This window comes from Ischnura elegans, chromosome X, assembly GCF_921293095.1.
Source record: "Ischnura elegans chromosome X, ioIscEleg1.1, whole genome shotgun sequence".
In the NCBI taxonomy this organism is placed as follows: Eukaryota; Metazoa; Arthropoda; class Insecta; order Odonata; family Coenagrionidae; genus Ischnura; species Ischnura elegans.
In genome coordinates this window covers 96215545-96241027 of record NC_060259.1, presented here as the reverse complement: position 1 = coordinate 96241027, position 25483 = coordinate 96215545, and the positions used below count along the sequence as shown (strand labels likewise).

The window sequence follows — 25483 nt, the reverse complement described above, 5'->3', positions numbered from 1 at the left end:
ATTCGAAAATTTGCTCAGTGGTTTACAATACATTGGTGCATTTTTTACGCAAACCGTTTCTAATAGGTTACATTTTTCAACAAATTACCTAGCCTCAAAGTTAAATAATTTCGCAAAAATACCCTTATTGAATTTTTTTCGAAATTCAGCATGTCAAAACTAATGCCAAAATGTCTGTAGTTATTCAATAACACCAACAATTTACAATATTGTTAAGTGGTTTGTTATTGTTAATTATTGTTAACTTTCACGATTCAGTTGTTGTACTTGTGGCTGATACGATACAAAATGGCGGACCCTGTTTTTCGTAGAAATTTTGTGTTCATGTAGGGTTTTAAAAAAAGATCACCGACTTACCTCGAGATATTTACACCTCATGTGAAAAAGAGCCTGTCGAGTGTGATACCTAAAGGGGAATTGCGACCGCCTGCGACGCCGTAATTAAGATCAATTTTTCGAACGTGCGGCACTGTTCCGAGCTCGCTGCTGGCCATGGGGAATACCGTGCTCGACGGAAGCTGGAAAGGGAATCTTTTAGCATGTGGATTGTATATAAGATGTAATGTAGTAGTGCCACATTTATTTTCCATTTCATATGACCTAACTTCTTCACTGTCTTACGATATTTATCGTTGATACGACGCAAAATGGTGGACCCTGTTTTCTGTCAAAACTTTGTGTTCACGTGCGATTATAAAAAAGGATCACCGAGCTACATCGAGATATTAATATTAAAATTACATCAAACTTTTGAGATCGTACGTCCATATAAATCAACTTCGAACGTTGGCATCAAAGGAAATAAAATCGATGTTTTTACCGCGTGCGCGGTCCACGGCTACTGTATCCTAATATTTCACCTGATATTTTCTTCTCTACCCGACAGTTTTAGTTTGTCAGCTGATTTATCTGGAAAAAAAAATTGTTAAACATTATGGACAGCTGGCCCATCGACCGCGGTCGATGGGAAAATAAACAATAAAAATGAGTTACGACGGAATAAACACGAAAAAGCGGCCCCCAGGAAATAAGCTAACGCTTTTAATCCTGGGGGGGTGGTGGAGAGTCCGCGGGGGGCAACCCCCATACCAGCTGTTAAACATTATCCTTAAAGAAATAGATTGAGATAATTATTTTCGTTTATTCAGACTTAAATTTTTCTACAAAATTAGTACCTCAATTTTTGCAGAAGATTTTATCTACATTTAAAAACAATGACCAACGAGTGTGGATTATCTAAAGCTACGTACTAGTGACTATATCTATATACCATGTAAAAATTAATTAGACATAGTTAATTGATAACAACCACAAGCCTTTATCTGGCCCCACAATGTGATTCGTAATATTTAACATTTTTAGTTTTGCTTTAAGAAACGGTTATTCCGAAAGGTTGTTTTAAAGGTTTATTAACTTCCAGGACATTTTCAAAGAATAAATTCACTAATAGAACCGTGATGCATAATTAAATTTTTATAAGCTGTAAAGTTCTCACTTTTCATAGTAATTTCTCTTTTCTTTCTTTCAACCAACTCCTTCTCCAACATGGTTAGCACGCCTATTCCAACGCTTTCATTTCCTCTTTCTAGATAAGGCCAAGTCCAACACTCCCTCCATTTCCTTTTTTTGCCTCTTTAATGTTCAATAGGCCTGATCAAACGATTACGTCTGCTAAAAAAATACAGAATCTTCCACTTCACAAGCTTCCACAGTTGTTTATGTTGTCTGTAATGTTTGTATTTGTTTTGTATGTTTATACTGTCATAAATATCGTCTTCCGTTTGTTTTCCATCTTTTGATCTAAATGAGATGCATCGTGGGAGAGTCTGGGGTGATTGGGGGCCCTCGGCTAGGCCTCATGAGGCCTCGGCTAGGAACGGCTAGGCTCCTTTCTGAGGGGACGCGGGGTCCCTCACTCGGAAAAGTTAAGGAAAGGTCTCATTTTTCTTAGTAATTTTTATTACAAAACTTTATTTATTCAATTTTATCTTGTTTTTAAGAACCAGAATAGCGTCAAAATCCATTTCCGGGTATGCATATTCCTAAAATTTTCCAACCATAATTTCTGGAAATGGATTTCGACGCTATTCTGGCTCTTAAAAGCTAGATAAAAGTTGAAAATGGCAATGTCGTAAGGAAAGGAAGGAGCGTAAGGAATAATACAATGAAAGGTGAGAATTTCATAGCTAATAAGGTTTAATAATGTATTATGGTACTAAGATCTATTTAGTGAAAATATTCCTTGAAACTGCTCTGAAATCTAAAGAAAAATCACTTAAGTAACCGTTTCAAAAAGCATCAGGTTCTCTTTTCTCTTCTGGCAACATTATTTATTTATTATTCATGTGATATTTTTACGCTATGTATGTTTTAAATAAAGCAACTACGGAAAACGTATTATTTTATAGTTGAAAAAAAAATCATTCAAGTAACATGAGTCTTTTTTAATTACTCCGTTCATTTACTCTTCACGATATATGCGAGCGTTGTGGGGGGCCCCTAAGCTCGGGGTCCTCGGCGATAGCCGACCAGCCGACCAGGCCAGACCCCTGGTGGGAGACCCCATCCAGTTGGATACAAATTTGACCGAGGGAAGTCGGTTTACATGCTTGCCACAAATTTTGTCCTTTACCTAAACCTTAAGCTCTGAGAGTCGGCTGCGTTTCTAAAAATATGAATATTTTCAAAATTAACATTTCAAAATATCTATAGTCCTCGTTAGCTTCATTTTTTGCATATAAAGGACATCGCACCCTTAAAATTTAACGTTCCTTTCATTAATTTCTATAAATATGCAATTGAATTCGATTAGCGGTCTGTGAGACCGCACGTCACTAAATTAGAAAAATCAATAGAGGCAATGTTTGTGGAAATGATTCAAAATGTTGTTAAAACAATTCGCAGTCCTTTATTAAGCATAAGAATAATTAATATTTTGTTAGGAAGCATCTTTAGTTGTACAAAGTGTATATTTAAGCACTTTTTCTAAAATTCATTGCGTTAGAATAAATGACCATTCGAGTAGTTTCTGAAAGCGAACGCAAAACAAATGAAATCCAGTTTTTATTGGAAATATCACTCATTTTGCTCTGTGAATACTAACATTTTTATAGATGTTATCAATAATAATAATGATAAAATAGTGGGGAATTTCTCGTTCCCCTAGCAGGAAGTAAACACATAATGTACTTTGTAAATTGGAATCAATTGAACCCCGAAATTTCGCGCGCCAATGGCTGGAGCGCAAAATTTATTTACGAGTATCTTTCAACAGTCAGTCTCCTCCTAACTCTTTGGGGACAGAACATCTTAGCATCAAGATTTACCGCCAGAAGAAATAAAAGAAATCCTAGGAAAAACCGAAAGTAAAACGTCGAAATGCAAGTGACGTTGAATCTACATTTGTTCGAAGCGTTTTTTTGCCCTCTTATTCAAGCAACCAGAAAACCCTCGATTGCGTAGTTTCTGAAGTAGTGCGAAAATCTGTCGACAAATGTGGGAAAATACAACTGATAGTGCAGGAGGGAGCACAGGCGATGACAGAAATGATGTGGTAAAAGATCTCCCCATGCAAGAACAATTTTTTACAGGGGAAATCGCTATAAACGTCATCAAATGAGCCAAAGAGGTGAATTCTTATAGCCTTCCATAACACCGTTATTAAGAAACCTGGTCTACATCTACATAATACTCTGCGAGCCACCTCTAGAGTGTTTGGCAGGGGGTGATAAATCACCAGCATGCAGCATGCATTTGGACTCCCACATGCACACCACACCGTCCAAAAAACGTCCTGTATACTAACAAACTATACTACTATATGCTGCTAGAAATAATAATTGAATTCAGAAAAATGCATAAATTTTTACATAGATTAGTAGGCTACACTACAAGTCATGCAATCTATTTACCAGTTCTATTGCTGCCGTTATAATCTCTTATCGATCGTGGAAAAAATGACATTCGGAATCTGTCTGTTCTACAATTTATCTCTCTTATTTTATTTGAATGATCTGATCTTCCGTAGTATGTTGGCGTCCGTAAGATATGGTTAACTTCGTCAGAAAAGACACTGCTCTTGAATTTATCTAAAAGGTTTAGTCTATTTTTCAATCTACGGTCCGACAGAGATTCCCATCCGAGTTTATCTGAGAGGTCAGTTACACTAACAAGACTATCGTAACGACCTTTCACATACCTGGCAGCTCTTCTTTGCACGCGTTCTAACTCTGTTGTTAAGCCTTTTTCATGAGGGTTCCAAACACTGGCAGCGTATTCCAAATGTAGTCTAACGAGGGAAAAGTAGCTAATTTCTCTCACTTTGTCGTCGCACTTTCCTAATATTCTATTAACAAAACCCATTTTACGATTAGCTTGACCGGTTATTTCTCGAATTTGTTTATTCCACGATAGGTCATTATTGAGTCTAACTCCTAAATATTTCACGGATTCAACAGTCTCTAATTGGGTACCCCGAATTATATAGCTACGTTGTAGGGAGTTGTTCCTCTTCCAGAAATTCATTACGACGCATTTTTTCAAATTTAATTCTTACTGCCAAGCATCGCACCACGCTTGGATAGCAGCAAGGTCATATCTTTGCTGGAACGGATTTCTCTGTAAACTACAGCGTCGTCTGCAAATAATCGTAACTTACTGTGTACTACTTCGCCAATGTCGTTTGTATAAAGAAGGAATAGGAGTGGGCCTATGACACTACCCTGAGGAACGCCAGAAGTGACTCTCACCTCATTGGAGACTGCACCGTCTAATACTACTCTTTGGACGCGGTCGCTCAAAATTTCTCTTATCCAGGAAATGACATCTTCGTCTAGACCATAAGATTTCAGTTTTATTATTAACTTTCCGTGGGGTACTTTATCAAATGCCTTTTTGAAATCAAGAAAAATCACGTCTACTGGAATGTTGTCCTCCCCGGAGACTAAAATATCGTGGGCGAAAAGCGCTAACTGAGTTTCGCACGATCTGCCTTTTCTGAATCCATGTTGAGTTCCCATTAATAAGTTTTGCGCGTCTAGGTGTTTCATTGGTTTCACTGGTTTGAAGGATTACATTACCTCACTACGTAGGGATATTGATCCTCTTGATTTTTAGTCTCAAATTTTTGATCAGCGAATTTTACAATTGAACACGTTGGTACGATGAAAAAAATAAAAGGGACTAATGATTTTGCATCATCTAAAGTACACATAATGGGCTCTTCATTTTATGGATTCTTTGCGAACGAGGCTGTAATATCTAATGTCCCCAAAATATATAAGGCTGTTTGCTTAGTTTCATTTATGCACTATAAAGTGAGTGATGATATAGAGTCAGGGAAACCAGTGGTACTTGCATTTAACAACGGTGGCGTAGATATTTTTGACAAAATGTACTGTAGATACACATCCGGGAGGTTGCCAATGGCAGTATTTTTGGAGTAATAAATATTTGCTTTTTCGACTCTTTTGTGCTTCAGCAGTCTGATAAAGATAAGAGAGATATGAAACGATTTAATGGTATTATATCAATGGTGGAGATCTCGTTAGACTCCATGCGAGAAGGAGAATGTCAAATGTAAGACTCCCGAGATAGGTAGGATAAATTGTTGCGCAAATTCTCCATCTACCGTAGTAAGAGGCTGAAAACGTTGAAAGGTTTGAGATGCGGACAATACGTAAACTTTTCCCGCCTTACAAAAACACGGAAAACCTCTTTCTTATTTTTCCAATGCAAAAAGCCAGTGTGCTTTTGTGAAAAATTGTAATTTCGATCGCCCACACAGAATGCATCAAGAAAATTTTCTTCTTCATTCTTAAGGAATAAGTGGGATAAATTTCATGGCTACTTACTACTTAGCCTTTCAACTTTAACATTGAAGGCCTTATTTTTAAATCTGGTTAAATGTTGATACATAAAATGATAATTATAACTCAAGTGTTTTTGCATCAGTTTTATGATCCTGCTTCAAATAACAATTTTTAATGACAAATTGGTTCGTATTGGGAATGTAAAAAAATTTAATATAAGTTTTAGAATAGTTAATCATTTAAAGAAAAATTAAACAAAACAATAAAAATGGCGTTGCAACATTTTATGAATTTTTGATTTATTGCGGTCTCTCAGACCGCACGTTACTGGTAATGTAATTATGTCTATATTTCTTTCCACAACTTCTTACTTTAGGAATATTTCTAATGGAGGAGGGCGGTTACTTTGATTGATACTAGAAAAAAAAAACTTCGATCGGCCTTGTGAAAGGCTAGTGGCACTTCATCATATTATCTAGTGGAAGCATGTTGTGGTATATTAGTATATGAATGTATCAATAATCTTTTCTTCGCGCATGAGAATGAAATTTTTTTTTCAATGCTGACTGCTTTTTTTCATCGTAAAGCTTTGGACAACAATCCATAGGATTAAAAAATATTTATTTTGAAGCTATTTTCTGTTAATTGAAGGTATATGGTAGTGGTTTAACATTATTTTATGCAAGGCATGCATTAATCCTGGAAAACATCCAGCTGGGTACCCTAGGGTACTTACTGTCCATAAAGTTCAATGCATTAGGTTCAAAATAACGAATGATCCGTCCCATTAAAAATACATATATTGTAGGAGGTCATTGATCACAGAAAAATAAAAGATGGTGAACTATCCCCGAAGGAAATATTCGTTCTTGCCGATGAGAAGATAATTATCAATAATGGAGGATTTGCATCCCCAGAGCAGTTAACGCTATATTTTGAAGAATTTTGCTCAAACATTGTATTCCAAACGGCATTTTGCATTGCAATTCGTCAAAGAGAACATAATTGCAAATAAATTAAGTTTCATAGTATTTTTCAGCTTCCATCCATCCATTTCTTCACAAATCATGGTTCTAATATATCATTTTCACAAATGATGTTCTGAACAGCGCACCTATTGGCTAATATGGAACTAACTTCAGGCCTCCCGTCGGATCAGTCGCCTTTTCGCCTTATGATCTAGTACCTCCGGCTCCTGATCCTCACTTCGCGACGATCGTAATGCGATTTGCCGAAGTCGCTGGGACTGGCTGTCAAATAAACTAAACGAATAATTCCTGTTTAGGCTATCTTAAATGCCATGGTTACCTGTGATTTAGTGAGCTAATTTGAATACTGCGCCTCGATGTGCGAGTGTTTGTACATAGTAAATATTGTTGCGATGAGCCTGGCCATCAGGTCGAGGGTTTTATAAATTGAGCGATTGATGATGGAATACTGTAAGGTTATTTGTCACGTTTTTCAAATATTAACTTATTCACAATTGTGGATTGTATCCCAGTCCAAAGAGCTGCCGGATACACAAACGTAAGTAATCAGGTGTAGAGTTAAGAGTGAATCTTGTTGGATCATTCCAAGCATGTCCTTATCGAATGCTTAAAAGTCTTCCTTAGTGCATTAATTTGCCTTTAGATGCCGTTGTTCTTTGCACTTAATAAAGAATTTTAAGTTCAACGTGTCATTCGGTGCACGCTGAGGGGCTTTCTCGATTTTCATGCTTAGAATTCTATGTGAATGTAGTGTTATCGACCCTAGTATTTTATATTTGGGAGTGCTTAAAGGTATTCAATTCATCGCCTAATGCCCGTTGTTTAACATTGTCAGCCTTGGAAAAGGACTCGGTATGACTGATCCATTGCATGAATTTGATGGAAATTTGTGTTGATTTTTACGACAACCTATACTGAACCCAGAAACTGATGTGAGTCAACAAAAAGGTGCAGCTGTGTGCGTTTATTTACTATTTAGTTTCTTCTGCCCGCAACCGCTGAAACTGAAACTAAATTACTTCCCATGTGTCTGTTATTACCACTTGTTCGAACGACAGACCTAATTGCTTATAGTATTCGCTCATTCTTCGTCACTGAATGGGTAGGTTGGCGCTAACATGTGATATTCTGCATTTAAGTGTATTCCGGCAGTCATTTAGCAAGCCTTGCTTGTTGATACTAATGTTAGGAATGATTCCCAGAAGACGACATCTTCCTCTGGAGTCACTTTATTGGTGCAGCCCAGGGACATAAGATATAACTGACAAGTTCAATACTTACTCGTTTTTACTGCCATTCTTCAGGTTAATTTAGGTGTATCTGGAGAGTTTTATGAATAATATTGTTCTGTACTCCTTCCCCCATTGAATTTTTCTAGTTCAGGTCAGCGTATGACTAACCACTCTTCATTCTATCCATGTACCCAGTTCTCTTCCTCCCCCTTCCTCACTTAATCTAAATAGTTCCTTTTAGTATGGTTTTCAGCATCTCCTTACCCCTTTGCACATGCTCACTCCAGAGTCTCTGGCTCGGCATTATAGCCTTGGTAATTTTCACTCCTCATACACCATGTCTAGAACTTCCCCAATTCTTTTCTCTGTCTCTTCACGTCACCTTTTCTGCTCTCCACCACACTAGTGTATCAAATACCTCCAGCCTATTCACATCCTCCCTCCTTGTCATCTTCATTTCCACCTAGTACGCTCCACATGGGAATCTTTGCTGGCCTTCTCTTAACACTACTGCACAATGGTTCTCTCATCAACTTTTTACAATTCATCAACATTCCCTTCTGGCTACCTTTGTTGGTTAACCTCAAATCAATCTTTAGTGTTATCTCCATTTTCTTATAATTCTGAAATACAAGGGTTGTTAATAACATAAGTTTCCCACGTAGCTGCATTTATGAAGATCGAGACATTATGTAATCTGGTGACATGGGTGCGTAGCTTGGTTCCTCCTCTCTCAGTCCCCAACCAAGTTAACTGTCTGCAACAATCAGCATTGGCTCGGTAACCATTAAAGACAGAGCTTCCACTCCTTTCTCCCGCCAGGTGCGAATCAAATGCTGTGATTTGATTTTCTGGACAAAAAATGATGTGCTGTTTGACATTCATTTCTAAATGTTTTAAGTCTACAGAGTAGAGTGTAGGGGCAAACAAGACTCCTGCAAAAAGTCCAGAGAATTCAAAGGCAAATGTAGATTTGTTCTTTGCTAATAGATTACTGGATGGCTCCAGATGAAACAACTGCAAATGTGAAAGGCTCTATGATGAAAGCTCTAAGGGTTGATGTTTTAGGTGCTCTGCGAGATGATCCCTAATGTCAGCAAGATCTGCGATGACAAGAATTTGACAGACCTTTTAAGGGATGCCAGGGTTTGTGTGAGGTGCTCCAATAATGCCTGCGGAAGACCACATGATTTCGGAAGCCTGACTTCTCCCGTGCAACAACTGATCTCATCAACAAATTTGAATTTGAGACACTGTCATATAGTCATCCAAAAGCCCAGATGTAGCTGCAAGTGACCGTCATCTCTTCCATCAATTGAAAAAGTACCTTGGTGGGATGTATTCCAGAATCATGGAGGAGCTGAGAGAAGGGATTTTAAGCTACCTTAGCGGTGCAGCAAGAGTTTAATGAGTCAGGCACAAATAAAACAGTACACCATTTGAAATATTGCATTGATTTAAATGGTAATGGGGTCAAAAACTAGGGAAAAGTCAAAGCTTTCATGAGGTTCATTAATTGACCCAAAAAGCTTGTTTTTCATTGTGAAAAATCTTTGGGAAACTCATTTAATGGACAACCCTTTTCTTTGCACCTTCTCAAGTTTGTAACTGTATGATATTATGGTCAGTGGTCACCCTCAACTTCCTTGCTCTTGTAGATTCATAAAACTGCGTGATTTATGTTTTACTCCAATAATCTGTATGTGGCTGTAGTATACAGTGCATATTGCATTAGTACTCGCAATGCCAACCGATTGCATCCACCAGTGCTTTCAACCTTTTTGCCGACTGGCTCATCAAAACCTTATCATCCATGAACTGGTATCTGGTATTCTTTCACTCGTAGGTCCATTTAACTCTTCTCAGATGTGCCTTACCATATTATTGGTGTACACATGAAGTAGCAAGGGCTGCAGCAGGAAGCTACACCTCAGCCTATGCTTTACCACTCTGATTATTTGTTTTCTTCCTGCAACTGTGAGAACTTTGAAAAATACAAATTTTAATATGTCTTCTATCCCTCCATTCTTCATCTGGTTCTTAAGAATGCCCATGATATTGACTTATGTTAGTTTTTCAAATGTTTTCTCGAATCCAATAAAGCAAATATTCATGTCAAGTCTGTATTCTGTGGTCCTAGTTGCCTCTTTTGTATCTTGGGTAGACTTAGCCTAATTTGATGTAAACTGATCATCGCACCAGTTGTCATTTACCATCACCTCTATTTGCCTGTTTGTGGTCATCAGCTCCACAGACACATCATGTCACATGAGAGTAGTAGCCACATAGCCTGCCGGTTTCATATCTGCTTTCCTATTTTTCAGTGGTGGAATGAGAGTTGTCTTCATGAAATCCTCAGGGCTAAACACTTCTTTAGATATCTGGTAGATACTTGTGATAAGCACACACCACCAAATCTTCCCTAAATCTTTCAGTAGCTCAAAGAGGTGCCTGTCCATTTCCGCTTCTTTCCTTGCCTTCATATCACTGGGGTTGAGCTATTTCAATGCCTTAAATTAATGGTCCTTAATCATCCTAGCCCACTGCACTTTCTTCCTTCATGTTCAGTCTATCTGATCTCTCCTTGATCTGTTACTGATCAAAAATATGCTCTTCCTTCTTATTCTGAACCTCTTCCTCCTCATGTAATAGCTTCCTTGTTTAGCCCTATTGTTGTTATGGCTTCCTCTTATACTGCCAGTAATGTCTTTGCCTTGGCATACAGTTCATCCACCTTTTCCCTGAAACTGTGTCATTTTGCTGATCTAAATTTTCCTTCAAGCCCCATCTTGCTCTCTTCGTATACCCACTTAAATTGATTTTTTCCTTAAATGTCTTCCTGCTGTGCTCTGTTGCTGCATTCTTCCACCACCTCTTATGCAATATTTTCTCTTCTATGATCCACAGTTTCTTAATCCTTTAGCTCTTATTGTATCCAATCAACCTCAGCTTATTTCACTATCCCTGTTTGAAAAATTTTCCACCCTTCCTCTTAACCCTTTCGAGACGGTGGATTTTTCGTCTAAGTATGACTGCTGTACGGAGCCCAATGAGACTCTTCTTTCCCCTGGTACGGAGCATTTTTGGAGACATCCGTAAAGAAAGGTCTCGGGGTTAATCACAAGCTCTCAGCTCCAACCTTTTTCCACCCTTCCTAGCGGGGACTCTGCATTATCTCGGTCTCCGAGAGTAGTTGTGCTCCTTCCTTTGTGGGTTTACGACACTACCTGCGGCATTGACTTGTGGTCAGCTTATGGATTGCTTATATGCATTCGGCACATGGATAATAGTTGCTTGCATGTAAATTGCAGACTTTGAAAGGAATTCCTCATTCTTTCTGAGCATTTTCAAATATTAAACAAAGTTCTAAGGTCAATATTAACGCATTGATTGCAGCAACAATTTCCATATTGATGTTCATACAGAACTCGAGATATAAGTTAATATTTATCATAGAATTTTGTTTAAAAATTGTAAACACTGCTCAAAAGACAAAGAATTCAATTCTTAGTTAATATTTTTCTTGAGAAAAGAAGAAATATTTATTTCGAAACCTGACTGGATAAACAATTGTATGACCACAGTCCCTTACTGCTAGAAGGGGTAATATCTGACGAGGGGTCCAGGTACCTGCTTCCAGATTTTGAGGGTAAAGCCTAAACCCCACAGAGTTGGGTCCCAAAACAAAGACGTTTTACACCCCCGACCATCATAAAAGGGGGAGACCTAGGAAAAATAAATATTTGGCATTTGTTCATTTGCGTAAGAAAACCTCAGACGAAAATATACGGCTTTTGTCTGCCGGGTCAAGAAATGTCCACACGTATATTTTAGTCTTTAGTAGGGAAAAGGTTAAAGTCTAAAAGTCCTATCTTTCTTTGAGTTTGGCTCCCCCTATTCCATTAGTCTATTTCAGACCTGAATTCAGACCAGTTTAAGAATCGAAAATGTGGTTGGATCCATGTTTAAAGGTAGAAAACAATTTCCTGCGTTGAATGTGTTATTTAGAGTCGGTTTGCTTGTCATGCTCTGCATTACTGTTTTCAGGTAAGTTGTCCTTGCTCTTCAAGTGTCTTTAGCATGCAGACATTGTGTTTGGTGCTTTTCAGATTTAATATTCAACTCCTAACTTGTGGACCTAACCTAGACTTACTTATTAATATATTATTGAATATAGAAATTGAAATAAAATTTTAAGAAAGAATTAATAAATAATTATTAATGCAATAAATATTTATCTATAATTAAATATTGATGATGATATTATTATAATTATCTAATTTTCTTTAATGAAATAAATTTCTAATTGTTTCTGCAATGGGAAATATTACCTGAATGCATTAAAAAAATGTTGAAAATTCTAGGAAGCTTGACATTATTGGGCTCCCAACTGTGTGTTGAAGCTAGGTAGTGTTATTCTGTCTTAGGTCGCTTTCTGTAATTTCTTTAATTTTCGATTGTCTGGGAATGGTAATAACTTTCTTTGGGTTCAAATTTTTAAATTGGCATGCCCCAAAAGGTAATGTAATTTGACATCAGAGAAGTAGATGCAACTAAGGGTTATCAGTAAAAAAAAAACATTCTCCATTGCCAATCATGTTTCGACTTAACCTCAATGATGACTATATAAAACAAAAAATAGGTATTATTGTAAAAGCATTTGATTTGTGCTAAGCTTTTTCATGCACAAGGTGTAGTTTTTTTTGTTCCATCCATCATTGGCTACTTCGTTTGGTTATTCTACAATGCAGAGACTTCGTATTCTATAACATGTTGATATTATTGCTAGTGTTTTTGGTTTGTGTCTGGAATTCTGAAATCTGTGATCCAGGATTAGAGAAACTCATTTGTTATTCTATCCAAGAATTGTATGGTCTCCCTCTTTCGATGGCTCCTCTGACCTGTGCTTGCATTTTCACTTTCTCATCTTTTTATTCTGCCTTCATGACTGCTAATGAGCTGCTTCCCTCATTTTCTGTGCTCGAAGCCTGCTGTTCCATAAGTAAGGGCCTCGTTCATTCATAGCCACCCCTACTCCCATGTTCTATGATCACACCGTGGACTTTGCTAAAATAAACTGTCGTGTGCTCTCCAAGAATAACTTTAAAATGGATTTTTTTAAATATTTGTTTTGTGTGGTAATCCAGATTTTAGTGCTATAATTAGAAGATGTATTATATGTTGGATTTTCTTTTCTTTCTTTATTCTTTGTTATTTATTTGTAAATACTGTTGAATATTTATTGTTATTGTTGGTTACGTTGCTTAATATTATGAAATTGTTTCTCCAGTCCTCTGCAATTGGCCTCGTGCTGTTTTTGGATTAACTAAATAAATAAATTTTTGCAGGACAATTTTATTACTATCTGACATTTTCTGTTTCCGTACTTGTTTATTCTTAAAAGAGTGATAGTTTCACGCTATGTTTCTGCTGGCTTTTTAAGATCCATCAGTTCTGATTTTGAGTTCTAAGTGAGCCGGAGAGAAGGTACAATTTTGCTACCTTGAGGGAATGCGGGTGTTGCGAAAAAAATATATAGTATGTACATATTTAATACTTCAAAGTGCTGCTGAGATTTCGAATTTAATAAAAGAGGAAATATTTTCCAAAGTGATATGAATTTATTGGAGTACGTTTTTCGTGCCTTGATTTTTTGTCCATTAATTTAGATATTTTATTTGACCCTTTAATATTGTCAAAAGTAATTTGACAGCAATAAATGTCATGAATTGTTTTAATTTTACATAGTCATTTAAATTTGTAGCAATCGTGTGCATATGCATTGAGGAAATATTTTCAGTCGCAATTGTTCTAAAACCTTTTAAAATGATGATTGTTCAGGTATTTAGAGTGATTCCTATTGCTTACAATCGCTCCTCACCATTGCAGTCTTGCAGATTACATCTGGCGAATATTTGTGCCGTAAATTTTCAGAGACGATAAAATGAGGAAGTGGATATGGGCTTTAATTGAATTTTAGGACGAGTGCCAGAGTAGGTGCGAAGAAGGAAAGGAAAGGAGGGTTAGAGGGAGATAGCGGGAAAAAGGAAGGCACAACAGCTGATATCGAATGTGCCAACATTCTGGCGGGTACGAAATACGTTCGAGTCTCAGTGTGAGGCTGGTAAGTTCACCATCACCACCTTGGTGGCTGAAGAATACTGTTCTTGAATTTTCCTCGTCTCGTTCCAAGGATTATATACCGTCAGAAAGGGAATCCATTCTCCTGCGAATCGATGGTGGCGGCACAAACTGTGCTGGGATACTTTTTTCCCCCCGTAGTACATTCAATTACGTTGTAAGTGGAGGCATGTGCTGCATTCCTGGCAGCGGCGCCGACTCCATGGGGCCTGAGGGGGCCCGAGCCCCCTCAAAAATTCGTTATGGGCGTGAGGAAAAAATGTGTCAGGCTTGTCGATTTTCCCCGGAGTATCCAGATATCGAGATTCGAGTAAACAGGGTTCTAATTTTGATCATGTAACTCTTCTAAAATTCTTAATAAAACTTAAAACTCACTACTTATAAAATTTCCCGGGACGAGATCCCCGGTTTGGGCCCCCCCAATATTTTTTGTAAGTCAGCATCCCTGATTCCTGGTGAACGATGTTATTGGTTAGCCAACCGGTAGTGGATGTTAGCCGCTGCCAATACCTCGCGTCGGCCGTGGTGAGCAAGAAATCCCGATGGATTTTCTTTTGGCATTCGGATCCGAGCACTCGTAACTTTCAAGGGGCTGGTAACCAGAGATCCGTAGGGAAAATTGATGGGTCATGACCCATTATGCATTCCACCTCTTCACGTTCCCATGCTATTCACCACCATCGCACAGCATTTTGATTCTTTCAGTGATTATCACTGACCGCTACCGCGTGTCAGAAGCTGCGACCTTAGTCGCCTTTTAACATTCGTTCCTGTTTTTACTCCTGTGATATTTTGCTGCAAACTTATTTGAAAGTCCTTATTAAATTTGCTAGCTCGGTCCCGGCGTTAAATGGTATTGGGAGATCATTTCGTGGGTAGTGTTTTGGCTTCCCACCCTGAGGATCTGGGTTCATATCCTGGCTGTGGCGTTTCATCACTTTCCGACCTATATTTGAGTGGTTTGTGGTGGGAACTGCAAGTGCAGCACTCCGACCGTCAAATGGGACGTTTTTCCTTGATCTCCTTGGCGCATTTCGTCAAGAGCAGGATTATGCTGACGCCGGGTTTCACTCCACCTCTCTTCCCCTAAAAGGAGGAGGGGCCGATCGAGTCATTCTGGGCCTCGTTTGCTCTTTTGGGGTGGTATTGCTGGTGGCAGGGGGTGTTTATAACAAGAGATAAATCAAGTATTCTAGTAGGAATTTGTTCATTGCATCATATTCCAGGGGATGACTGGGAAATTCAGTGACAATGCGTTGTGTAGTAGGTATATCATGAGTCGTCTGTAATCAAAAGTAAAATGGGTACATTTTTCTTATTTAAAATGAGTTATCGTAACCCTTTCATTGGCCCCTCCTGCTAATGATCCATCGACTCAAGTTATTGCTAACCATTTAGAGCCTGACTACGTGCGAGAAATAGAGATGCCAATCCCGAGGGTCGACAATGAAAATTTTCTGTCGGGTTTGGAGCCGAGTCAGGCTCTCCATTATCGTCATTCGGCAACAATGGAGAGCCTGCCAACCCGACAACAATTTATTCATATCGTGCTCCGAGAAAACCTCCGATTTCTATTCGCTGAATGGTCGAAATCGCTTGACCTGAATTCAACAGTTATTCCTCACGTATGGTGACTTGGCGCTATCATCTCTCGTATCCGAGGTTAGGCCCTGCATAGCAACGTATAGAGTTGGAATTGGTATTTCAAACATTATCAGGAGGGGCTCCGAAATGAGTATCTTCTGGTTGGTGATTGTTGGTTGTGGGAAGGGGAACGCCGATTTTCCGGAGAGGAGAATGGATATTGAACATATTAAACACTCCCCGCCTCTTGCTCCTTTTACCGGCAGCTTTTACTGTCTATCTAATCGGTAACCTCAGGAATCTGTGACACGGGAATGGCACTGAGTTTTGAAAATATTTAATGATTTATTTAGCAATTTCGAATGACACCAAGTGTTCGTTTTTATTCGATTTTCCCTATTGATTATTCATGTTGATGCATAAAATATCGTTGTACAGAATGGGTAAAGTATTTGTTAATGTCTGTATCCCTTGTGATTGTGAACTAAATCGTTATGTGTATTGTATTTTAGGCTATCAAAATGGAACTTCATGCTAGAAAGTCAGCTCACACGTCTGTTGACGTCAGTCACTGGTGTGGATGTTTTAAGAGAGGTAAAGCTCATTTATTTTTTGCATTTATTGGTAGATAGACCTACAGTAGTGTAGTGTTGTTATGGCCACTGATGCACAATTTTCGAAGTTTTTGTGTGTGCTTTGTTTTCAAGTAGCATCTTTAGAGAAAAATATTAATTTGTCTGGTTCAATGCGATGGTACTTAAAGAGTGCCGAAACTCACGCAATGGCTCGATTTTTCAGTTATATTTGTAAGTATTTCTTTGTATTAAAATAGAAGTAAGTATTTATTTATTTGTATTTGTACATAAAGTGGTCTAAAGTGATGACCAAGACGTGAAATTTCATGGCAGAATTTTCCATGGCGCACGATAATTACATCGAGTGTTACCTGTACGTCCCGTAGAAGTAGCATTGTCGCACTCGGGTGATACTTGATTATCAAAAATTGCGCTCTCTCCTATTTTCCTCGGATTGGGCCGTCTTCGCTAAGTAATCACTTAAATACACGCTATAAATTTTAAACTCATTCTCACGTAGTCAAGATCTCGCCGACGAGTTTTCACCGGCTAGCCTATTTTTAAGCCTGTGAGTTTCGTAGGCATACTACGTATTTATATACTTGAAGCAATTTCTCCTCTTCTGGTATTATTATCTATTTGGACTGAATATTCACCTTTTAATTCAGTTGATCCTCTTTGATGCAAATAAAGCGTAATAGTATGGTGATATATTACCCTATTTGGAAGTAAAATTTGTGCTATTAATTATATCACTAAATGGTAAGTATGGTAAGTACTAAATGGTATCCGGCTCTTCTTTTTGAAGCATATGGTGAATGTTGAGCGCAGAATTCGTGTCGTTATATCAAAGAGCGGCGTATTCTTCCTCCGTCCAGGTTCATCATATCTTTTTTTAGCAGCCCGCTAGCCGCCTCGACAGATGTAGGGGGGGGGGGGGGGGGGGGTGTTAGCGTAGGACTGCGGAAAACCGTATTAACAGAAAATGAAATGCTTGCACGAAGTTCCGCCTTGCATTCATTTAAGTCCTTTATTGTTTGGGGATACCTCTACCTATTCGTCCGGCAAAATGTCTCTCTAAATGTAGCATTTGTGCCGGACCTGGAAATTTAGTGAGGTGGTTATATGAAGTTCTCCGTGTCATTGTAAAAGATATCTATTCTTATATTCTCCAGCAACATCAGCCTAGCGCTCAGTCTCCGAGTATCTAATGACTCCTGGCTTAATACTTTTAAAATATTTGTAAAGCCTTTTTTTTACACCCGTCGCATTTTTAGACGAATCGAGGTGTAGGTTGTGCAAGGCCTTCTTTATAATGCGCTCGAGGTGGAGTTGCCTGGAGTTCGGATGCCTATTTCTCTTGTGAAGTATTCACTTGTCAACTTCGAGAGGGTGAAATTACGTCAGGCGTTCTGGGTGCCCGCATATCAACTCACCTGTTCTTGATCGTTACCTTAGCAATTTGAATTTAAGCTCAAATGTCCATACTTTTCCGTGTTGTTTCGTGTGGCTGTGCATCAATAGTATACCTGAATACGAGTGAAGTTAATGCATATTAAGTGTATTGATTGTCTTGTCATTCAAAAGTAATACATGACATATCTGGTCGCTGCGCAGGAGGAATCATCCAGTGAGAGTAAACATGTGCGCCTGGCAGGAGGGCTCAACGAGTGTGTGAGAAGGGTCCACCCGCTGCGCCATCCTATGTACAGCTGACAACTTCAGTTTCCGTGTAAATTTGGCGCACTATTGAAAATTCGGTGGTCATGTTTCGATAATAATTTTAATCCTTTTAGCGATATTTTTGCAGTATTGATTCGTTGAGGTTTTCTCGCACCTCCAAAAATGGTTGCGCACACCCCAGGCGATATTTCCTTCCTTTGATTTTGGTGTGGCTCATTAAAACTGAAGCGCCCATGAACATTTCGAAACTTCTGCATCTGTGGCTATTCCAGTAGTATTGTCCCTCCTTATTGTAGAAATGTCTCGTAGCAATCAATTCCAAGGCACGTGATTGGTTGCCAACTTTCTGGTGCCAGTGAAAGGGGCTTGGTGGGCCCACTAGTTTATTGTGGTTTAGGTTTTTTAGTCGCTTGTTTTGGACATTTATTAGATTTGGGCGTCTCATTTTCATTCAGCAGTACGTAATAAATCTGTCTGTTGCGTTTGAATTCAGTGTTCTTAAATTTTCACCCTAAAATTTTCCCACAATCGTTTATTCTTGATGAACTAATGGCTATTTCAATTTTGGAGTGCCCGCTGAAATTCCATAATTATAAATATGGAATTTTGCTGCAATTAGAGTTTTGGGAATTGTGGCGAAGTAACCATTGAGACTTCCACAGTTTAATATAATAGCAAGTAAAAATGGTTCTTTGTCTGCCAAGCTATCCGGAGGAAGATCTCTGGATCATCACTTTTAGAGTAGAATGGATGGTCTTTCCTTTCTCTGGGCACGTGGAATCTCACGTTTCGCGAGTGGTGGTTCGCGCTGCTCCAATGGCGGCGCTGCATTCTCTCTTCCCAAACCCTTTGTTAGGCTGGGGAGTGGACGTCCTTACCACGGTGCAGCCCGCAAGGGCTGCCGAGAACCCTGAAGTCTGGACTAGGCCTCGGAGGAGTGAGGTCTGAAGACTTCGATTCCGTTGCCGAGCTCTCTTCAGGCACAAATACTATATACTCGTATGCATGTGTCAATCCACTTCAATTTAACTACGATTGACCCTTAGAGTCTAATATTTTGGTAAAAACATGTGGTGTACATTTGCCTCAAATTCACTGACCTAAAACCAGTTTGTGAGAAAAATGCTTTTTTTGCGATTACTGCACATTTTATTTTTCCAAAAAAATGTGACTTGAATTTTCTTGAAGACGTGAGTACAATAAAAGTCTATGAATGTGCTAATTACTCCAGACCATGATAGTATGGCACATAGAGTCCGAGATAAACTATTAACTCCGTCATTATTTGCTGTTGACATTATAAGCAAAATGATCTTTGCCAAATTCGTGCAGTTTGATAGAATGTTTGGGTCTAAGTCTACAAAATAACCTTGCATAGATTTGCAAAAGATTCCCTTCATATTGTGGGTAGTTGATATTGGGGATGGGTCGGGAGGATTTGGCCAATCACTCGTCGACCCAGGCGCTTCGTTTGGTGGTGGATATCTTGGTAAGCCAAATTTGTTCAAATTGCTCCCGCGACTGGGCGTTTGGAGGAGGAGGGACATGGAGGAAGTCGGCATGAGATGTGCTCGCATGATTTGGAAGGGTGCGGCTTCCCAATTCCCATTCCAACCTTTCCCGCTAAAGGACACAATTTCTGGCTCGTAGCTGATTCGACCGCAGGAGTTGGCCAATAACAAAAGCTGAGGACTCGCATTTATTCCCCAAGCTCGCCTTACATTCTGCTGCTGTATTTTTTAATTAGGCCTCTTTGAGCTTAGAGGTCATAATTCACAGTTTTCACATTTCAGTTCATGTCCAGGGCATTCCTATCGATTGGGGGCATGGGGATTGTAAAATAATTTCCTGAAATATCTGTTTGGCATATAGGTAATGGCGCAATCGTGTATTTAAATTCTCTATTAGTCTTTCTCGTATCATTTTCACGTCCTCGTATGCATGCTAACGAAATTATTGGAATGAATGAGGATGGGAGTAGTGGTCCATGTACACGGCTTCCTCACGCATCACGCCGCTGGCGAGAGAGTGGGGGGATTTGATTTTCCGTGAGTCATTGGGGGAGGGGGTGGTGTTACGTCGTCAAGGCAAATGGGGGTAGGTGGCAGGGGGCTGATTTTCCCGCCGATGATAGGTAAAATCTTGTCTGACGATTTCTAGAGAAGTATTCTCGGCATTCCTCCACACCCTCATCTCGGAGACGCACCGTAAATCGCTTAACGCCAAATCAGACTCTTCACTATCCTTTTCTTTATTCTCTTGCATGACGATCCTCTCATCAACTCTTTCATATTCATATATTGAACGCCTCATATTCGGACACAATTTTGTCCGTTTTCCTCTTATTTTGGTAAATGAAAATTCTTTGGGATATCTTTGGGCACAATTTAAGCATGTATAGGATATCCTTTTAATACCTTTTGCACCGATTCTCGATTTTTTCTTGAGGGATAATCAAACCTTCTTTAAACTCAGGAGAGTTGGAAAATCATTGGATTAGCCTTGAATAAGAGACAGGAACATCTCGATTTGCAACTAGTGCAATCTAAACAACCAAAACATCGAAGTTGATGGTGGGAGAATTAGTTTTGTGGAAGTTATGCATGACAGAATAATGTTAAAGCACTTTGTTCTTTCCACACAATTTTAATGTTTTTCAACCGGTTTCGACGCTTCCTACGTCATTTTCAAGCTAGACTGCCATCTCCATGCAGGCCAGAGTTCATTTTATACTGCAAGGTTGGAGGGGAGGGGAAGTAGGTAATGTGGATGAGGAGGTAAAGTGAAGGTTGGTGGTTTGAGTGGTCACGTACTATTGGGATCCGGGTGTGGAATTGGGAGGTATTGATGGGAGGGTGGAGGTTAATGCTGAGGAGGGGTGACAAGTGGGTTGGCAAAATGTCATTAACCAATATCTTGCCACATAGTTTATAATACGACACAATTTCGAAATTTTCTGAAAAGTCCAGTTTTTTTCCTTTGTCACAAGCGTGTTAAATACGAGGATCAAAATTAACCCCGTGTAACATGTCACATGGATGTTTAGCAAAAACCGATTTATTGTCACAGTTTAAAAAGGAATTAAAATGTTCGTGGGCCCTAGTCTTTATTTGGCGGCCTGTCTGGCCAGCAAGAAAACAGTGACATTCAGGAGTGTTACAACGAAGAAGGTAGACACCACTTTTCTGTATATTCTTCACCTGCTCTTTGGAATTAAACATCGCTTTACCCAGGGTCATATTTGTATAAAAACACACTTTAAAATTTTTCCTCATGTCAAATAAAATTGTATTAGATGTAAGTTTCTGTTCACACAAACACAACACATTCATTGGCGCAAAATAATTATTCTTTTGTGAACTGGCTGGTTAAGGTGAATATGGTCCATCGGGACAGCAGTATCGCGCCTGCGGCGCGTCAAGTAAGGAGGTGATTTTCCTGGTTAAGGTACGAACCAGTTTATGTGATAAACGTTCCCCCTTATCCACATTACTTACTTCCCCTCCCCCCCACCTTGCAGTATAAAATGAACTCTGGCTTGTTTGGAGATAGCAGTCCAGATTGAAAATGACGTAGGACCCGTCGAAACCGGTTGCAAAATATTAAAATTTTGTGGAAACTACTAACGTAAGTGCTTTTACTTTATTCTATCAACCAAAAAATTAACTTCCCTTTGAATTATTGGCGCCTTGAGAGGAGATGCTACTGTAATTGGAAGGAAGCATCTTCGTCCGCATAGCAGAGTCACCGAGTATCCGCAAAGTGCCGCTGTCAAAGCCAAATCTATCTATTAATTTATCTAACGATTTGATCGTTGGATCATTCTTCAAAGTCGTTAGAACATTAATAGCTTTACTTGATTTCGCTTTTTAGTAGGGCCCTCTTCGCTTCTATAGCGTTGAGGTGTTTTCCCTGTCCCGTTCCTTCCGCTCCTATCCTTTTCCCAGAGGCGTCGCGTCGTCGGGCTCCTATCGCGGCGGCGCCTCTTTCCTTTTCCTTCCTCTCCAGCCCCTCCCCGGGTGATCGGGCTTATAAGCCACTGGCTTGGTTCCCGGCCCCGGTGCGTTGTATCCTCGAAGGGTTCGCCATGAACCCTCATACTCTTTGCCCAAGCCACTTTCATCATGTGACACAGTCTCAATGCTGAAGCCGAAAAAGCTGAAGCGTCGGTCACAGCAACATGACCACGGATATTAGAATTAACTTGAATTGAAACTAATTGAATTGGATGTGACTTAAGAGGGTTTACCAATTTTTCCAAGGGTTTACTCTCTATGTCATGAAACTTACAAATTGATAGCTCGAGTATTAAACGAGCATACGTCACCAAAAGATGTGAAATGCGACCGGTCGAAAAGGAATGATGCGCTCTCTTAACTGATCAGCGATCTGCTCGAGGGCAGCAGCAACTGAGAGCGCCGTCCGTGGAATGGCCCGGAGTTGAAAGGTCTCCTATCCACTGCCAAGGGAGGCAGTCGTGTGCTATTGTTCTCCAGTGAACTTTAGTGGATTCTCTTCGACCGATTGATACGCAGCCTGAGCTTTATATTTGACACGCACACACACACGCATGCAAGCAAATGTCATTAAATCTATGTCTAGTCAATTTGTTTTGAACGGTGATTTAATACTAAGGCGTTCGAAAATTTAGAGTATCTGGCGCGAAACCTTCATGGTTCCAATCCAGGCAAGTGCAAATTATTTTTTTTTCTGTGTAATTTTCGCACTTGTGAGTGGCTCCATTAAGAATTGCTGCCGACCGCTCTGCAATACTTTCTTAAAATTTGAGTGGGTTGAACCGGAAAATAATGGCTGAGAATTCGTTGGTGTGGCCTTCGTTGGTGACAGTATTAATAGGCTGAAGAGCTAAGTCGCGGAAAGTCAAGGGGATTGCATTCGTACTGTGTATATCAGTCGTGTGTAGCTTTATAATGTGTTTCTCTATGCTGCCTCGCAGATTTTTACTCTGAGGCGCTGCTTGGTCGCTGAAGAGGCGGAGTTTTAATGGATCCCTATTGATTCATTTTATCCTTTTATGTGGTAATATTATTCTGATTTCGAACTAGGGAAATTGCGTCGTGCATTTTATTCATCTGTATTAAAATCCGAGAGCGTGGTAGCTAAATGGTTTGTTCTTATGGCTACTGACCGTGGGATCTTCGTTTCAAATCGTGTTTATTCAAACTCAAGCCCTTGGTGCACCCCACCCAAAAAGCCCAAGGAAAGGATCTGCGCCTTTATTCTGCATGTCTGCCAATGCTTGTGGCTGAGTCTGGGTTGCCTATCCACACCAATCTTAGGGTCGAATCAATGAGTGAGCGAGTATCGAAATGCTCGTGTTTTTGGGCGGTGAACATTGTCCCACAAAATTTCTCATTCCCTGGAATCATGATTGAAGGCAGATCCTACCTGGTGTATGTTTAACTTAACAGATTTAGTGCTTTCAACGTGGTGGTGATGGAAGCTAGAATGTATAGGCGCTTTTGCCTCACCGAATTGTATAATATTTCGAACCTGCCGCGTGAACGGCAGTGAATTGTACGAGAATTGCCATGAGGAGAAATTCTTTAGACTTGGGATCGAGCCACGGATCTTTGGATTTCCGGGCCACTGCGCAGATCACTACGCTATCTTCAGGGTAGCAGGTATATGACTAGGTAATATAAAATATATGCCTGGCCGCTTGAGACGATTTGGTGATGCCACAGGCGCTTACATTGAATTTTTAGGTATGCATCAAGATTCTTATATAATACTGTATGTATTATATTAATTTCAGTAAATTAGTGATGTTAGTATTGAACATGTTTGTAATTTTCAACACCTGCTTATATACCAGCCATCCACTCGATTCCCTCGGCAATTGAACCCAGGATCATGGTACCAGATGTTAAATGTAAATCCAAGGACCTAGGTAGCGCAGTGGTAGGTTTCACAGGTTTCATAGTGGTAGGTTTCATAGGATTGCTTTAACTTTGGAAATGCTCATGGAAGTAGGGAACGCGGTGCATGGACGGTATTGTTAACCGAATTTTCTGCGTGAACGGTGGTACACTTGAACTGAGTGTAGCGAATCCTCGTAAGAAATTCAGTCGCGGGCTGAATCCTGTGCAGATGACCCGAAGCAAGAGAATTCAAAGCGTCTTTATCCTCGTTTTGTTTCCGGGAGTTAGGAGATCATTCAAGCAGTCTCTCGTTGGATGTGAAATAGGATGAATATTTTGTTTGAGCGATACATTATTTTACCTAGAAATCGACCGAATTATCGTATTTTTGAGGAAAAAACTCTCGAATGTACCGTGAAATGTGTACGTTGACGGACTCCTTTTCGAATTATTGGCGAAATAAAATATTTAAAATCCTGGGATTTAGTGTGTACGAGAATTTTCGCGGAAGGATAAACATTATGGCATCTCCGAATTTTCTTTCAAAATCAATTGTTTCCCGTTTCTTGTCGTACTTGTGTCGTTCGTGATTATAGGAAGCACAGAGTGAGTGGAAAAGCTATCTAGCAATATTTGTGTGTCAAAGTTATTTCTTTGAGGGATGAGTACCCGCGGTTGTCACAGGCCAGGGAAATCGCAGGTAAAAGAGACAATGAAATGGGAAATGAGGAAGAGGTCGGGAAATGTCCTGTAAGGGGTGCTTCCGGGGGAATCGACGCACCAACTGCCACGCTGTTGACTAGATGATGGCTTGCGTCTCCGACACGGTAATATACGGTTAATTTACCTCTGAAAATTCATTCATTCGATTTAAAAGCGATTTTTTTTTCTTTTTATGGAATATTAAGGCTCCTTTGACATCGCATTGCGTATTTTTTAATTTATCAACAAATATTTAATATTAATAATAATGATTTTATTTCTGTTGGTTAGCTCGTAATATAGAAATTGTCAAAGGAAAATGAATAAAGTGAATATGTTGGCAGAGAAGAAAACAATATAACATCAGATGGTAATTTGTTATAGATTATTGAAGCTGCATGATGAAGACTATGTAGAGAAAGCAAGGCCGTAGCCAGAAAATATTTTCGGGGGGGTTTATGGAATAGTAGACAAACATAAAATTATTTTTATAAGATAAATAAAATAGCGTATACGGTTAAATATACATATTTATTATAAACCCTTAAAGGAAAATATAAAAATATTATCATAAAATTGAATTTAGCCTTCTAGCTTTTTTTGCAGCGACCAAATGAATTAACTCCTCGGTGTCGATGTCAATTCTGCGGTCCCTCAGGAGGCCCGTAAGTCACTCACCTCTCTACTAATTCACAGCACTATTATTTCACACACTGCACCTACAAATTCGCTTAGGTAATTATTGACTTGAGTCGCATTGGACTACTAGATGTCCATGCACTGCTATATAATATCGTCGTGTGAACACCAAGCGAGCATAAAGTATCTATTTAATTTTTTTCATTTCGGGGGGGGGATCAATCCCCCTTGATTACTACGGCC

The 25483-nt window shown here is 39.4% G+C and overlaps 1 protein-coding gene across 3 annotated transcripts in view; it reads left to right on the top strand.

Moving 5' to 3' along the window:
• The first annotated feature begins 7021 nt into the window (after positions 1–7021).
• Positions 7022–25483, top strand: part of LOC124170871 (voltage-dependent calcium channel subunit alpha-2/delta-2-like) — an 88583-nt gene continuing 70121 nt past the window's right edge. For all 3 annotated transcript variants that reach the window (XM_046549885.1, XM_046549884.1, XM_046549883.1), the window contains exons 1-2: positions 7022–7337; positions 16269–16350. In XM_046549885.1, the coding sequence (XP_046405841.1) occupies positions 7237–7337; positions 16269–16350 (183 nt within the window). In that variant the 5' untranslated portion in view covers positions 7022–7236. The remainder of the gene's footprint in view (positions 7338–16268; positions 16351–25483) is intronic.